The 16,525-nt window shown below is 41.8% G+C and overlaps 1 protein-coding gene across 2 annotated transcripts in view; it reads right to left on the bottom strand.

The window, feature by feature from the left end:
* Positions 1-12,104: 12,104 nt before the first annotated feature.
* LOC133621867 (uncharacterized) overlaps positions 12,105-16,525 on the bottom strand; it is a 67,333-nt gene continuing 62,912 nt past the window's right edge. For both annotated transcript variants that reach the window (XM_061984279.1, XM_061984280.2), the window contains exon 9: positions 12,105-12,381. In XM_061984279.1, the coding sequence (XP_061840263.1) occupies positions 12,266-12,381 (116 nt within the window). In that variant the 3' untranslated portion in view covers positions 12,105-12,265. The remainder of the gene's footprint in view (positions 12,382-16,525) is intronic.

Raw genomic sequence — 16,525 nt, 5'->3', positions numbered from 1 at the left:
CTCCTTTTAGGATTTGTTGTTTCCTAACTGCTACACAGTCTGAGTGAAAACGGCCATCTTGATTATATCTGTCAACTTTTGCATTTTAACTACGGGACATTTGCTGGTTTTTTGTCTTTTCTTTTTACAAAAACAAACGGGAGAGAAGGGTCAAATATTATTTTCGTAGGGAAAACAAGTATATTATTTTACATTAAAGTGGTCATAATATGATCTTTTTCCACTTCCAGGTGGCCTACATGACATGTAATGGTGGTTCTTTGCAGCAAGATCGTTTTATAAACATCTCCAAAGTTTGATTTTTACATTTTCCTGACTTGTGGGGATCCCAAATACACAAATACGTACTCGCGAAAAGTTGGACGGAGGGTTCACCAGCAGGTGGCGCCTGTTAAAAAACAACACTACCGGTATTTCATTTTAAAAATATATTTTTAATACAACAGCTGCATATAAATATTAAAATATACATTATACAGGTTTACAATAAACACACACACACAAAAAATATCAGGCTTCTATTTTTACGGCACTTCTGTAATTGTTGTTGTTGTTCCGAGTCTAAGTTAAGTGTTAGCAGGTCCAAAGGAAAGTAGTGTGATTACAAAGGAAAGTAGTGTGATTACAAAGACGAGTGGGGGTTCTGTACACGTCACCTGTGGAATGTTTGAGTCTCTTCGCTTTCTGCTAAGCGAGCGTTGGCTGCATATTTTCTATTCATGTTTCATCCTCACACAAGCTGACTGGTTTTTGTTGAAGGCCAAACACACTTTGACATAAATGCTTCATAATCCTCTTCTTCATTCATTCATGTCAGCAATATTAATAGTCATCACTTTCATAGCAAACATCTCTTAGGCTGCGTCTCCATTGCTGCACGTGTGCACTTACACTTAGTCTTAAGAGTGCATAAGTGTGCACTTACACGTTGTCTTTAGAGTGCACTTACACTTGGTCTTGAGAGTGCATAGGTGTGCACTTACACTTGGTCTTCAGAGCATATAAGTGTGCACTTGCACTTAGTCTTATGAGTGCATAAGTGTGCACTTATACACTCTAAAGACTAAGTGCAAGTGCACACTTATATGCTCTGAAGACCAAGTGTAAGTGCACACCTATGCACTCTCAAGACCAAGTGTAAGTGCACTCTAAAGACTAGGTGTACACTCAGGCACTTGAAAGACTAAGTGTAAGTACACACTTATGCACTTTAAAGAGTAAGTGTAAGTGCACACTTATACACTCTAAAGACTAAGTGCAAGTGTGCACCTATGTCGTTGTGGCTTGTGCAGCCCTTTGAGACACTTGTGATTTAGGGCTATATAAATAAACATTGATTGATTGATTGATACACTTAGTCTTAAGTGCCTAAGTGTGCACTTACATGTCTTTAGAGTGCACTTACACTTTGTCTTTAGAGTGTATACGTGTGCACCTACACTTAGTCTTAAGTGCCTAAGTGTGCACTTACACATCTTTAGAGTGCACTTACACTTTGTATTTAGAGTGCATAAGTGTGCACTTACACTTACTCTTTAGAGTGCATAAGTGTGTACTTACACGTCTTTAGAGTGCACTTACACTTTGTCTTTAGAGTGCATAAGTGTGCACTTACTCTTTAGAGTGCATAAGTGTGTACTTACACTTAGTCTTTCAAGTGCCTGAGTGTACACCTAGTCTTTAGAGTGCACTTACACTTGGTCTTGAGTGCATAGGTGTGCACTTACACTTGGTCTTCAGAGCATATAAGTGTGCACTTGCACTTAGTCTTATGAGTGCATAAGTGTGCACTTACACTTAAGTCTTTAGAGTGTATAAGTGTGCACCTACACTTAGTCTTAAGTGCCTAAGTGTGCACTTACACGTCTTTAGAGTGCACTTACACTTTGTCTTTAGAGTGCATAAGTGTGCACTTACACTTACTCTTTAGAGTGCATAAGTGTGTACTTACACTTAGTCTTTCAAGTGCCTGAGTGTACACCTAGTCTTTAGAGTGCACTTACACTTGGTCTTGAGAGTGCATAGGTGTGCACTTACACTTGGTCTTCAGAGCATATAAGTGAGCACTTGCACTTAGTCTTATGAGTGCATAAGTGTGCACTTACACTTAGTCTTAAGTGCCTAAATGTGCACTTACACTTTGTCTTTAGAGTGTATAAGTGTGCACCTACACTTAGTCTTAAGTGCCTAAGTGTGCACTTACACGTCTTTAGAGTGCACTTACACTTTGTCTTTAGAGTGCATAAGTGTGCACTTACACTTACTCTTTAAAGTGCATAAGTGTGTACTTACACTTAGTCTTTCAAGTGCCTGAGTGTACACCTAGTCTTTAGAGTGCACTTGCACTTGGTCTTGAGAGTGCATAGGTGTGCACTTACACTTGGTCTTCAGAGCATATAAGTGTGCACTTGCACTTAGTCTTATGAGTGCATAAGTGTGCACTTAGTCTTTAGTGTGCATAAGTGCGCACTTACACTTAGTCTTCAGAGTGTACAAGTGTGCACCTACACTTTGTCTTAAGTGCCTAAGTGTGCACTTACACTTTGTCTTTAGAGTGCATAAGTGTGCACTTACACTTACTCTTTAGAGTGCATAAGTGTGTACTTCATCTTAGTCTTTTAAGTGCCTAAGTGTGCACTTACACTTAGTCTTTGAGGTGCATAAGTGCACTTACACTTAGTCTTGAGTGCATAGGTGTGCACTTACACTTAGTCTTCAGAGCATATAAGTGTGCACTTGCACTTAGTCTCCAGAGTGTATAAGTGTGCACTTGCACTTAGTCTCCAGGGTGTATAAGTGTGCACTTGCACTTAGTCTCCAGGGTGTATAAGTGTGCACTTGCACTTAGACTTGGTCTTACGACAGTATAAGTGTACATTTACACTGTGCATTTAGTATATAAATGTGCACTTGCACTTAGTCTCCAGAGCGTATAAGTGTGCACTCACACTTATCTTTAGAGTGCATAAGTGTGTACTTACACTTATAGTCCTTTGAGTGCCGAAAGGTGCACTTACAATTAGTCTTCAAAGTGTAAAAGTGTGTACTTAGACATGGTCTTAAGACAGTATAAGTGTACATTTACACTGTGCCTTTAGTATATAAGTGTGCACTTACACTTAGTCTTTAGAGTCATTGTAATGCTGCTACAGTCCTGCAGGGGCAGCAGAGAGACTAGTAATGCTGCTAGAGTCCTGCAGGGGCAGCAGAGAGACTAGTAATGCTGCTAGAGTCCTGCAGGGGCAGCAGAGAGACTAGTAATGCTGCTAGAGTCCTGCAGGGGCAGCAGAGAGACTAGTAATGCTGCTAGAGTCCTGCAGGGGCAGCAGAGAGACTAGTAATGCTGCTAGAGTCCTGCAGGGGCAGCAGAGAGACTAGTAATGCTGCTAGAGTCCTGCAGGGGCAGCAGAGAGACTAGTAATGCTGCTAGAGTCCTGCAGGGGCAGCAGAGAGACTAGTAATGCTGCTACAGTCCTGCAGGGGCAGTAGAGAGACTAGTAATCCTGCTAGAGTCCTGCAGGGGCAGCAGAGAGACTAGTAATGCTGCTAGAGTCCTGCAGGGGCAGCAGAGAGACTAGTAATGCTGCTAGAGTCCTGCAGGGGCAGCAGAGAGACTAGTAATGCTGCTAGAGTCCTGCAGGGGCAGCAGAGAGACTAGTAATGCTGCTAGAGTCCTGCAGGGGCAGCAGAGAGACTAGTAATGCTGCTAGAGTCCTGCAGGGGCAGCAGAGAGACAACATTCACATGTCAAACATTCACAGTCCTTTCAGCAGTTCTACCTCACAACTTCTTCATTTTTGTTGGGCTGTCGCTCGGTTGCAATTTTTTTTGTCTCTTTCTCTCTCCGCTTCCCTCTTTGGCCCGCTGACGGACGCCAGCAGAAGACGGCGTGCTGGGCGGGGCAACGCAGGGAGTGGGGGAGGGGCTTGTGGAAGATGGCCGACCGTCAAGTTTGGCTGTGTCTCGATTGTAGCGCTCACCATCGATTAATCGAACAGTGTGTTTGATTAATCGGTTATTTCGGTAATCAAGTAACTTGTAGTTTATTCGATTGAGTCGTCGATTATTTTAGTGATCGAATAATCTATCAAACAGTTGTTCGATTAATCGATTGTTTTAGCAATTGTACTAATCGATCGATTATTGTGTTTGATTAATCGATTGTTTCAGTAATCAAGTGACTTGTATTAGTTTATTTAATTGATTAATCGATTATTTCAGTAATCAAGTTTATTTGATTGAGTAATCGAATATTTTAGTAATCAAGAAACTTGTAGTTTATTCAATTGAGTCAATTTTAGTAATCGAATAATCTATCAATTAGTTGTTTGATTAATCGATTATTTCAGTAATCAAGTAACTTTTAGTTTATTCGATTGAGTCGTTATTTTAGTAATCCAATAATCTATTAATCGATTGTTTTAGTAATTGTACTAATCGATCGATTATTGTGTTTGATTAATCGATTATTCTAGTCATCAAGTAACTTGTATTAGTTTAATTGAATAATCGGGTTGTTTTAGTCATCAAGTAACTTGTAGTTTATTCGATTGAGTCGTCGATTATTTTAGTAATCGAATAATCCATCAAACAGTTGTTCGATTAATCGATTGTTTTAGTAATTGTCCTAATCGATCGATTATTGTGTTTAATTAATCGATTGTTTCAGTAATCAAGTGACTTGTATTAGTTTATTTAATTGATTAATCGATTATTTCAGTAATCAAGTTTGATTGAGTAATCGAATATTTTAGTAATCAACAAACTTGTAGTTTATTCAATTGAGTCAATTTTAGTAATCAAATCATCTATCAATTAGTTGTTTGATTAATCGATTATTTCAGTAATCATGTAACTTTTAGTTTATTCGATTGAGTCGTTATTTTAGTAATCCAATAATCTATCTATTAATCGATTGTTTTAGTAATTGTCCTAATCGATCGATTGTGTTTGATTAATTGATTGTTTTAGTAACTGTACTAATCGATCGATTATTGTGTTTGATTAATCGATTATTTTAGTCATCAAGTCACTTGTATTAGTTTGAATAATCGGGTTATTTTAGTAATCAAGTAACTTGTAGTTCATTCGATTGAGTCGTCAATTATTTTAGTAATCGAATAATCTATCTATTAATCGATTGTTTTAGTAATTGTCCTAATCGCTCGATTATTGTGTTTGATTAATCGGTTGTTTAGTAACTGTACTAATTGATCGATTATTGTGTTTGATTAATTGATTATTTTACTCATCAAGTAACTTGTATTAGTTTTATTGTGTAATCGGGTTATTTTAATAATCAAGAAACTTGTAGTTTATTCGATTGAGTCGATTATTTTAGAAATTGAATCAACTATCAATTAGTTGTTCTATTAATCAAATGTTTTAGTAACTGCACTAATCGAATGATTAGCCTTTAATTAATCAAGTAATAGATTATTCAAAAAATCAAGTAACTTTTAGTTTATTTGATTGAGTCATCGATGATTTTAGTAATTGAGTAATTTATTAATGAGTTTGTTCGATTGATCGAGTAATCAATTATTTTTGTGCGTAATCTATCGATTAGTTTGTTTGATTATTTGATTGTCTTAGTAATTGTACTAGTCCATCGATTAGTGTGTTTGATTAATCGAGTAGTTGATTATTTTAGTAATGTAATCAAGTAACTTGTAGTTTATGCGATTGAGTCGTTGATTATTTTAGTAATCGAATAATCTTGTTCGATTAATCGATTGTTTTAGTAACTGTACTAATCGATCGATTATTGTGTTTGATTGATCGATTATTTTAGTCATCAAGTAACTTGTATTAGTTTAATTGAATAATCGGGTTGTTTTAGTCATCAAGTAACTTGTAGTTTATTCGATTGAGTCGTCGATTATTTTAGTAATCGAATAATCTATCAAACAGTTGTTCGATTAATCGATTGTTTTAGTAATTGTCCTTATTGATCGATTAGTGTGTTTGATTAATTGATTATTTCAGTAAGCAAGTAACTTGTATTAGTTTATTTGATTCAGTAATCGAATATTTTAGTAATCAAGAAACTTGTAGTTTATTCAATTGAGTCAATTTTAGTAATCAAATCATCTATCAATTAGTTGTTTGATTAATCGATTATTTCAGTAATCAAGTAACTTGTAGTTTATGCGATTGAGTCGTTGATTATTTTAGTAATTGAATAATCTTGTTCGATTAATCGATTGTTTTAGTAACTGTACTAATCGATCGATTATTGTGTTTGATTGATCGATTATTTTAGTCATCAAGTAACTTGTATTAGTTTAATTGAATAATCGGGTTGTTTTAGTCATCAAGTAACTTGTAGTTTATTCGATTGAGTCGTCCATTATTTTAGTAATCGAATAATCCATCAAACAGTTGTTCGATTAATCGATTGTTTTAGTAATTGTTCTTATCGATCGATTAGTGTGTTTGATTAATTGATTATTTCAGTAAGCAAGTAACTTGTATTAGTTTATTTGATTCAGTATTCGAATATTTTAGTAATCAAGAAACTTGTAGTTTATTCAATTGAGTCAATTTTAGTAATCAAATCATCTATCAATTAGTTGTTTGATTAATCGATTATTTCAGTAATCAAGTAACTTGTAGTTTATGCGATTGAGTCGTTGATTATTTTAGTAATTGAATAATCTTGTTCGATTAATCGATTGTTTTAGTAACTGTACTAATCGATCGATTATTGTGTTTGATTGATCGATTATTTTAGTCATCAAGTAACTTGTATCCGTTTCCTTGATTGAGTAATCGATTATTTTAGTAAACGAATCATCCATCAATTAGTTGTTTGATTAATCAATTGTTTTAGTAACTGTACTAATCGATTGATTAGAGACATTTGCGGCTTCGTGGGTCAGTGGTTGACACGCATTAAGAAGGTTCTGGGTTTGATTCCGTGGCTACTTGGTCCACGTGCACCAATTGAGACATTTGTGGCATAGTGGGGCCAGTGTTTGACACGCATTAAGAAGGTTCTGGGTTTGATTCCGTGGCTACTTGGACCACGTGCACCAATTGAGACATTTGCGGCTTCGTGTGCCAATGGTTGACACGCATTAAGAAGGTTCCGGGTTCGAATCCGTGGGTACTTGGACCAAGTGCACCAATTGAGACATTTGCGGCTTTGTGGGTCAGTAGTTGACACGCATTAAGAAGGTTCTGGGTTTGATTCCGTGGCTACTTGGACCACGTCCACCAATTTAGACATTTGCGGCTTAGTGAGTCAGTGGTTGACACACATTAAGAAGGTTCTGGGTTCGATTCCGTGGATACTTGGACCAAGTGCACCAATTGAGACATTTGCGGCTTAGTGGGTCAGTGGTAGACACACATTAAGAAGATTCTGGGTTTGATTCCGTGGATACTTGGACCACGTGCACCAATTTAGACATTTGCGGCTTAGTGGAGCCAATGGTTGACACGCATTAAGAAGGTTCCAGGTTCGATTCCGTGGCTACTTAGAACAAGTGCACCAATTGAGACATTTGTGGCTTCGTGGGTCAGTAGTTGACACGCATTAAGAAGGTTCCGTGTTCGATTCCGTGGATACTTGGACCACGTGCACCAATTGAGACATTTGCGGCTTTGTGGGTCAGTAGTTGACATTAAGAAGGTTCTGGGTTTGATTCCGTGGCTACTTGGACCACGTGCACCAATTGAGACATTTGCGGCTTAGTGGGGCCAGTGATTGACACGCATTAAGAAGGTTCTGGGTTTGATTCCGTGGCTACTTGGACCAAGTGCACCAATTTAGACATTTGCGGCTTCGTGGGGCCAGTGATTGATGCCAGTGATTGACATGCATTAAAAAGGGTCCGGGTTCGATTCCGTGGCTACTTGGACCACGTGCACCAATTGAGACATTTGCGGCATAGTGGGGCCAGTGATTGACACGCATTAAGAAGGTTCTAGGTTCGATTCCGTGGCTACTTGATCCACGTGCACCAATTGAGACATTTGCGGCTGAGTGGGCCAAAGGTTGAAACGCATAAAGAAGGTTCCGGGTTCGATTACGTGGCTACTTGGACAAGTGCATCAATTGAGACATTTGCGGCTTAGTGGGTCAGTGGTTGACACACATTAAGAAGGTTCTGGGTTCGATTCCGTGGCTACTTGGACCAAGTGCACCAATTGAGACATTTGCGGCTTAGTGGATCAGTGGTGGACACACATTAAGAAGATTCTGGGTTTGATTCCGTGGATACTTGGACCACGTGCACCAATTTAGACATTTGCGGCTTAGTGGAGTCAGTAGTTGACACGCATTAAGAAGGTTCCGTGTTCGATTCCGTGGCTACTTGGACCAAGTGCACCAATTGAGACATTTGTGGCTTTGTGGGTCAGTAATTGACACGCATTAAGAAGGTTCTGGGTTTGATTCTGTGGATACTTGGACCACGTGCACCAATTGAGACATTTGCCGCTTAGTGGGGCCAGTGATTGACACGCATTAAGAAGGTTCTGGGTTTGATTCCGTGGCTACTTGGACCACGTGCACCAATTTAGACATTTGCGGCTTCGTGGGGCCAGTGATTGATGCCAGTGATTGACATGCAATAAAAAGGGTCCGGGTTCGATTCCGTGGCTACTTGGACCACGTGCACCAATTTAGACATTTGCGGCTTCGTGGGTCAGTGGTTGACACGCATTAAGAAGGTTCTGGGTTTGATTCCGTGGCTACTTGGACCACGTGCACCAATTGAGACATTTGCCGCTTAGTGGGGCCAGTGATTGACACGCATTAAGAAGGTTCTGGGTTTGATTCCGTGGCTACTTGGACCACGTGCACCAATTTAGACATTTGCGGCTTCGTGGGGCCAGTGATTGATGCCAGTGATTGACATGCATTAAAAAGGGTCCGGGTTCGATTCCGTGGCTACTTGGACCAAGTGCACCAATTTAGACATTTGCGGCTTCGTGGGTCAGTGGTTGACACACATTAAGAAGGTTCTGGGTTTGATTCCGTGGCTACTTGGACCACGTTCACCAATTTAGACATTTGCGGCTTAATGGGGCCAGTGATTGACACGCATTAAAAAGGTTCTGGGTTCGATTCCATGGCTACTTGTACCAAGTGCACCAATTTAGACATATGCGGCTCAGAGGGCCAATGGTTAACACACATAAAGAAGGTTCCGGGTTCGATTCCGTGGCTACTTGATCCAAGTGCACCAATTGAGACATATGCGGCTTAGTGGGGCCAGTGATTGACACGCATTAAGAAGGGTCCGGGTTCGATTCCGTGGTTACGTGGACCAAGTGCACCAATTTAGACATTTGCGGCTTCGTGGGGCCAGTGATTGACGCCAGTGATTGACATGCATTAAAAAGGGTTCGGGTTCGATTCCGTGGCTACTTGGACCACGTGCACCAATTTAGACATTTGCGGCTTCGTGGGTCAGTGGTTGACACGCATTAAGAAGGTTCTGGGTTTGATTCCGTGGCTACTTGGACCACGTGCACCAATTTAGACATTTGCGGCTTAATGGGGCCAGTGATTGACACGCATTAAAAAGGGTCCGGGTTCGATTCCATGGCTACTTGTACCAAGTGCACCAATTTAGACATATGCGGCTCAGAGGGCCAATGGTTGACACACATAAAGAAGGTTCCGGGTTCGATTCCGTGGCTACTTGATCCAAGTGCACCAATTGAGACATATGCGGCTTAGTGGGGCCAATGGTTGACACACATAAAGAAGGTTCCGGGTTCGATTCTGTGGCTACTTGATCCAAGTGCACCAATTGAGACATATGCGGCTTAGTGGGGCCAGTGATTGACACGCATTAAGAAGGGTCCGGGTTCGATTCCGTGGCTACTTGGACCTAGTGCACCAATTGAGACATTTGCGGCTTCGTGAGCCAGTAGTTGACACGCATTAAGAAGGTTCTGGGTTTGATTCCGTGGCTACTTGGACCACATCCACCAATTGAGACATGTTCGTCTTAGTGGGGCCAGTGATTGACGCGCATTAAGAAGGTTCTGGGTTCGATTCCGTGGCTACTTGAACCAAGTGCACCAATTGAGACATGTGTGGCTTCGTGGGTCATTAGTGAGATAGAATTACCTCAGGAAAATTAAAAGTTGAAACGCATTAAGAAGGTTCCGGGTTTGATTCCGTGGCTACTTGGACCACGTGCACCAATTTAGACATTTGCGGCTTAGTGGGGCCAGTGATTGACACGCATTAACAAGGTTCTGGGTTGGATTCCGTGGATACTTGGACCACGTGCACCAATTTAGACATTTGCGGCTTAATGGGGCCAGTGATTGACATGCATTAAAAAGGGTCCGGGTTCGATTCCATGGCTACTTGTACCAAGTGCACCAATTTAGACATATGCGGCTCAGAAGGCCAATGGTTGACACACATAAAGAAGGTTCCGGGTTCGATTCCGTGGCTACTTGATCCAAGTGCACCAATTGAGACATATGCGGCTTAGTGGGGCCAGTGATTGACACGCATTAAGAAGGTTCTGGGTTTGATTCCGTGAATACTTGGACCACGTGCACCAATTTAGACATTTGCGGCTTCGTGGGTCAGTGATTGACACGCAATAAAAAGGGTCCGGGTTCGATTCCATGGCTACTTGTACCAAGTGCACCAATTTAGACATATGCGGCTCAGAGGGCCAATGGTTGACACACATAAAGAAGGTTCCGGGTTCAATTCCGTGGCTACTTGATCCAAGTGCACCAATTGAGACATATGCGGCTTAGTGGGGCCAGTGATTGACATGCATTAAGAAGGGTCCGGGTTCGATTCCGTGGCTACTTGGACCAACGTGAGTCAGTAGTTGACACGCATTAAGAAGGTTCTGGGTTTGATTCCGTGGCTACTTGGACCACATCCACCAATTGAGACATGTTCGTCTTAGTGGGGCCAGTGATTGACGCGCATTAAGAAGGTTCTGGGTTCGATTCCGTGGCTACTTGGACCAAGTGCACCAATTGAGACATTTGTGGCTTCGTGGGTCATTAGTTAGATAGAATTACCTCAGGAAAATTAAAAGTTGAAACGCATTAAGAAGGTTCCGGGTTTGATTCCATGGCTATTTGGACCAAGTCCACCAATTGAGACATTTGTGGCTTCGTGGGTCATTAGTTAGATAGAATTACCTCAGGAAAATTTAAAGTTGAAACGCATTAAGAAGGTTCCGGGTTTGATTCCATGGCTACTTGGACCAAGTGCACCAATTGAGACATTTGCGGCTTCGTGGGTCAGTAGTTAACACGCATTAAGAAGGTTCTGGGTTTGATTCCGTGGCTACTTGGACCAAAGAGGAGGTCTGGGCTGACCTACTTTCATTGTGGTTGACAATAATTGTGTTGGCGTCAGGCAAACAAAAACCAGTCAGCAGTTGTTTGACCTAAAAAAAATAAGAAAAGGTGCTAAAAGTCTTTTTGTTGTTTTTTTTAAGGAGGACCGGGAGTCCTCTCAGCAAGGTGCGCAGTCCTTTCGAAACCACAGTGCAATTCGAAAAAACAAAAAAAAGGGTCCTTGAACTATTTCCGCTTCATGTCCGACAACATTTAGAGACCGTGGACAAGGTCGGTCTAAGCTTCACAGAAGAAAGGCAGACCGGCCCACCTTGTGGGCACAACCAGATCAAAGTATTTGCTCTCTACATCTACACGAGTCTTACTTTGGGGTGCCGGGGAGGAAGGCGCGCTACATCATTAAGTGCGGGAGGGGGGGCGGGGGGGAGGGTTCGGGGGTGGGGGTGGGGGGGGGGGGGGGTGCATGCTGGTGACGTTGGCGTCTTCTCGCACGTTTCAAAAAGGTTGGCAGCATGTGATAGGTTTTGGTGTTCTCTTTGGTCGTTTGGGAATAAGGTGCAGCGTTCTAAAGGTGGGCGGTGATGATGGCGAGGAGGAAGGGAGTAACTCTCCTTATTAGAAGCCCCCCCTGGCTCACTAGCGCCCCTCCCCGCTGACGACTACGGGCGTCTACAAAACAGTGCAATGTCTATTTATAGGCACGATGGGCTACGAGTACAGCACACGGCGAGGGCGGGGTGGGGGGGGGGGGAGTCAGTACAGTATTTTACAAGAGCGGCGTACACACACACACACACACACACACACACACACGCACATTCGCACTCACGCAGGACATCCAGCACGGCGGCAGCAGCAGCAGCACCCTCACGTGGTTACCGCCCCTCCTCGAGCGGGAGGACGAGGGGGAGGGTCTCGTGGCACAGGCGGAGGCGAGGGGGGGTTGGGGGCGGGGTTTTTAGCCCGCCGCCTGGTCCCCCGTCGGCGGGGGCTTCTTGCCTTGGCTCTGCCCCCCCGCGCTGGCCGCCAAAATCCTCTGCACGAAGTCTTTGGTGCGCCCGGCGACTAAAGGCGCTGCGGTTGCCGTGGCGACACATGGAAGGAGACAAGCGGAGCAGATAAGAATGGAGGACAAGGAAGCGGACAAGTACCACACTGCAAAAACTGAAATCTAAGTAAGATGAAATATCTCAAATAAGGGTGATATTTGCTTATTTTCTGTCTGATAAGATAATTCTTCTCACTAAGCAGATTTTATGTTAGAGTGTTTTACTTGTTTTAAGTGTTTTGCTCCTAAATGATCTCAGTAAGATATTACAGCTTGTTGCTGAGATTTGATGGCCTATATTGAGTAAAACATGCTTGAAACTAGAATATCAACTGTTGCAAAGCTGTGTCATCAAGTATAAAACTACTTTTTTAAAGTAATCATTTCTTATTTCAAGCATGAACAAAAAAATCATGACTTTGACACAATTGTGTCTCATAATTAAAACAGATGACAGCCAAATGGACTTTGCTGTTTTATTTTCAATGAAACGAGAAAATACGTACTCATATAGTAGTACAGTTGGCACAGTACAGTAAACGGACAGTTAATATTTAAACATTTCACATGTGACATTTCTAATTATTTTGACCAGAAATAGTTCATGCACATTCAGATGAATTCTTCAAAATTACAATAAAGAAAAATTTGGCTGTTGGCCGGGCTGTATTTATATATATATATACATACATACATATATATATATATATATATTAGAGATGCGCGGATAGGCAATTATTTCATCCGCAACCGCATCAGAAAGTCGTCAACCATCCGCAATCCACCCGATCCAACATTTGATCAGAACCGCATCCGCCGCACCCGCCCGTTGTTATATATCTAATATAGACGATGCAAGGCATTAGTGAGGTTATAAAGCTTTTGCCTGTTAAAGAAAGGAGACTGATCCAATGCAGCACAGACATTCGCGTGCCACGCTGTCACGACCCAGACGCACACCAGTGCGCAATCATATGGGAGCCGCGCTGAGCGCACCTCCAAGCGCCTCTCGCTGCCGGCGACGGCCGGGTATGGGCCCAACGCTCCAGCGCCATCCATTTTCAGGGCTAGTTGATTCGGCAGGTGGGTTGTTACACACTCCTTAGCGGGTTCCGACGTCCATGGCCACCGTCCTGCTGTCTATATCAACCAGGGTGAGCCCCACCCCTTTCGTGAGCGCACTGCGCGCGGAGTGACCCCTGTTACGCGCCCCCGGCAACAGGGGTGGCGGGCAGGTAAGCTGCGCGGGCGGAGCGCGCGGAGTGACCCCTGTTACGAGCCCCCGGCCACGGGGGTGGCGGGCAGGTAAGCTGCTTACCTGCTGTGCGTGACGCCGGCCGCGGCGAAGGCGGACGAGGCGGGGTGTCGGTGCGGTGGGCGCGGTGGTGACCCTGGACGTGCGTCGGGCCCTTCTCGCGGATCGCCTCAGCTACGGCTCCCGGTGGGGCCCTCTCGGGGGAAGGGGCCTCGGTCCCGGACCCCGGCGAGGCGTCGGGGGCCTTCTCCGCTCCGTAAAAGTGTCCATCTCTTTTTTTTTTTTTCTTCTGTTGTGGCATATGCTGCAGGTGCCTGCTCGTTTTTCGTATGTGGGTAACAACATTTAACTATGTATATATATTTCCGAATTGGTTTAACTGCCACCCGCCTGAATCTATTTAAAATCTAATTTTTTTTTTATTTCAACCGCCCGACCCGACCTGACCCGCGGATAAAATCTAATTTTTTTAAATTTCATCCGCCCGATCCGCGGATAATCCGCGGTTGTGCCCGCAAACCGCGCATCTCTAATACATACATATATATATATATATATACATACATACATACATATATATATATATATATTTATATATATACATATACATATATATATATACACATATATACATATACATATATATATATATATATATATACATATATTTAAATACAGCCTGGCCAACAGCCAAATTTTTCTTTATTGTAATTTTGAAGAATTCATCTGAATGTGCATGAACTATTTCTGTTCAAAACAGTTAAAAATGTCACATGTGAAATGTTTAAATATTAACTGTCCGTTTACTGTACTGTGCCAACTGTACTACTATATGAGTACCGCTACGTATTTTCTCTTGTTTCGTTGAAAATAAAACAGCAAAGTCCATTTGGCTGTCATCTGTTTTAATTATGAGACACAATTGTGTCAGTCATGATTTTTTTGTTCATGCTTGAAATATCGGGAAGCAATCCGCCATTTTCTCACTTTCGTCGGTGTGTTGTCGGAGGGTGTAACAACACGAACAGGGACGGATTCAAGTTGCACCAGTGGCCCAAAGATGCGAAAGTGGCAAGAAATTGGAGGAAATTTGTTCAAAATACGAGGGTGTGGGGAAAGCCGACGAAATGGTCAGTCGTTTGTTCCGCACACTTTACCGACGAAAGCTATGCTACGACAGAGATGGCAAGAATGTGTGGATATCCTGCGACACTCAAAGCAGATGCTGACATCAACTCAAAAACTGGACAGATCAGCTTTCAGGAAAAGAGAGCGGATGAGGGTATGTCTACAGAATATATTAACTGATGAAAACTTTATTCATTACTCGCGGTTTTACGTAAATTATTATACATAAACTGTGTTTACCAATAATTTAGCTTAAAAACATTTATTTTTATCAATCATTCGAGTACATTCGGGTAGTCTTGTGTAATGCAGTATTTTGTGTCTATTTAGGTATTGTTTAACCTGAGTGCTGAAATCGTGGAAAAATATATGTTCTTAGCGCGCCTGAAATGGGCTGTCTGCACTCCATACTTGCCAACCCTCCCGAATTTTCCGGGAGACTCCCGAAATTCAGCGCCTCTCCCAAAAACCTCCCGGGACAAATATTCTCCCGAAAATCTCCCGATTTTCAGCCGGAGCTGGAGGCCACGCCCCCTCCAGCTCCATGCGGACCTGAGTGAGGACAGCCTTTTTTCAGGGTGACAAGAACTAAATCATTCATACTAGAGATACATTGTATTATTATGTTTATCTTACCTAAAAATAAATATATTTATTAATTAAAAAAACAAAAACGAAATAAATGTTTACTATATTTTGCTCAAAAACATCAAAATTAATTGTATTTTTATTTGTATTTTTTCTGACTCCTTATTACATCCAGCCATAGAATTATACATTAAAATAAACATATTTGAAATAATTAATTTTAAATGATCATAATTCATTTAAAATGACCATATTTAATTCTTAAAATAATTGCTTGTTTATCAACAACTTTAGCATTTTATTCATTACATTTTGAAGCTCTCAGAAGCCAAGTTATGTTATATTCCTTAAGATTTATTTATGCAAGTTTGAAGTATCAATTATCTAAACACAGTTTTGTTTGCATATTTTCAGGATGTATATATATATATATATATATACATATATATATATATATGTATGAAATACTTGACTTGGTGAATTCTAGCTGTCAATATACTCCTCCCCTCTTAACCACGCCCCGCCCCACCCGACCACGCCCCCCGCCTCCCGAAATCGGAGGTCTCAAGGTTGGCAAGTATGCTGCACTCTCAAAGTGCATGTTGTTGCCAAATGTATTTCATATGCTGTAAACCTAGTTCATAGTTGTTAGTTTCCTTTAATGCCAAACAAACACATACCAATCGTTGGTTAGAAAGCGATCGCCGAATTCGTCCTCGCTTTCTCCCGTGTCGCTGGCTGTTGTGTCGTTTTCGTCGGTTTCGCTTGCATACGGTTCAAAGCGATACGGCTCAATAGCTTCAGTTTCTTCTTCAATTTCGTTTTCGCTACCTGCCTCCACACTACAACCATCCGTTTCAATACATGCGTAATCTGTTGAATCGCTTAAGCCGCTGAAATCCGAGTCTGAATCCGAGCTAATGTCGCTATACATTGCTGTTCTATCCGCCATGTTTGTTTGTATCGGCATCACTATGTGACGTCACAGGAAAATGGACGGGTGTATATAACGATGGTTAAAATCAGGCACTTTGAAGCTTTTTTTAGGGATATTGCGTGATGGATAAAATTTTGAAAAAAACTTCGAAAAATAAAATAAGCCACTGGGAACTTATTTTTAATGGTTTTAACCCTTCTGAAATTGTGATAATGTTCCCCTTTAACATACCAGGCACGTTCTCAGTTGGTTATTTATGCCT

Source organism: Nerophis lumbriciformis, linkage group LG25 (assembly GCF_033978685.3).
Source record: "Nerophis lumbriciformis linkage group LG25, RoL_Nlum_v2.1, whole genome shotgun sequence".
NCBI lineage: Eukaryota > Metazoa > Chordata > Actinopteri > Syngnathiformes > Syngnathidae > Nerophis > Nerophis lumbriciformis.
The sequence above is the reverse complement of the archived record's forward strand: the minus strand, read 5'-3'. Positions and strand labels throughout refer to the sequence as shown.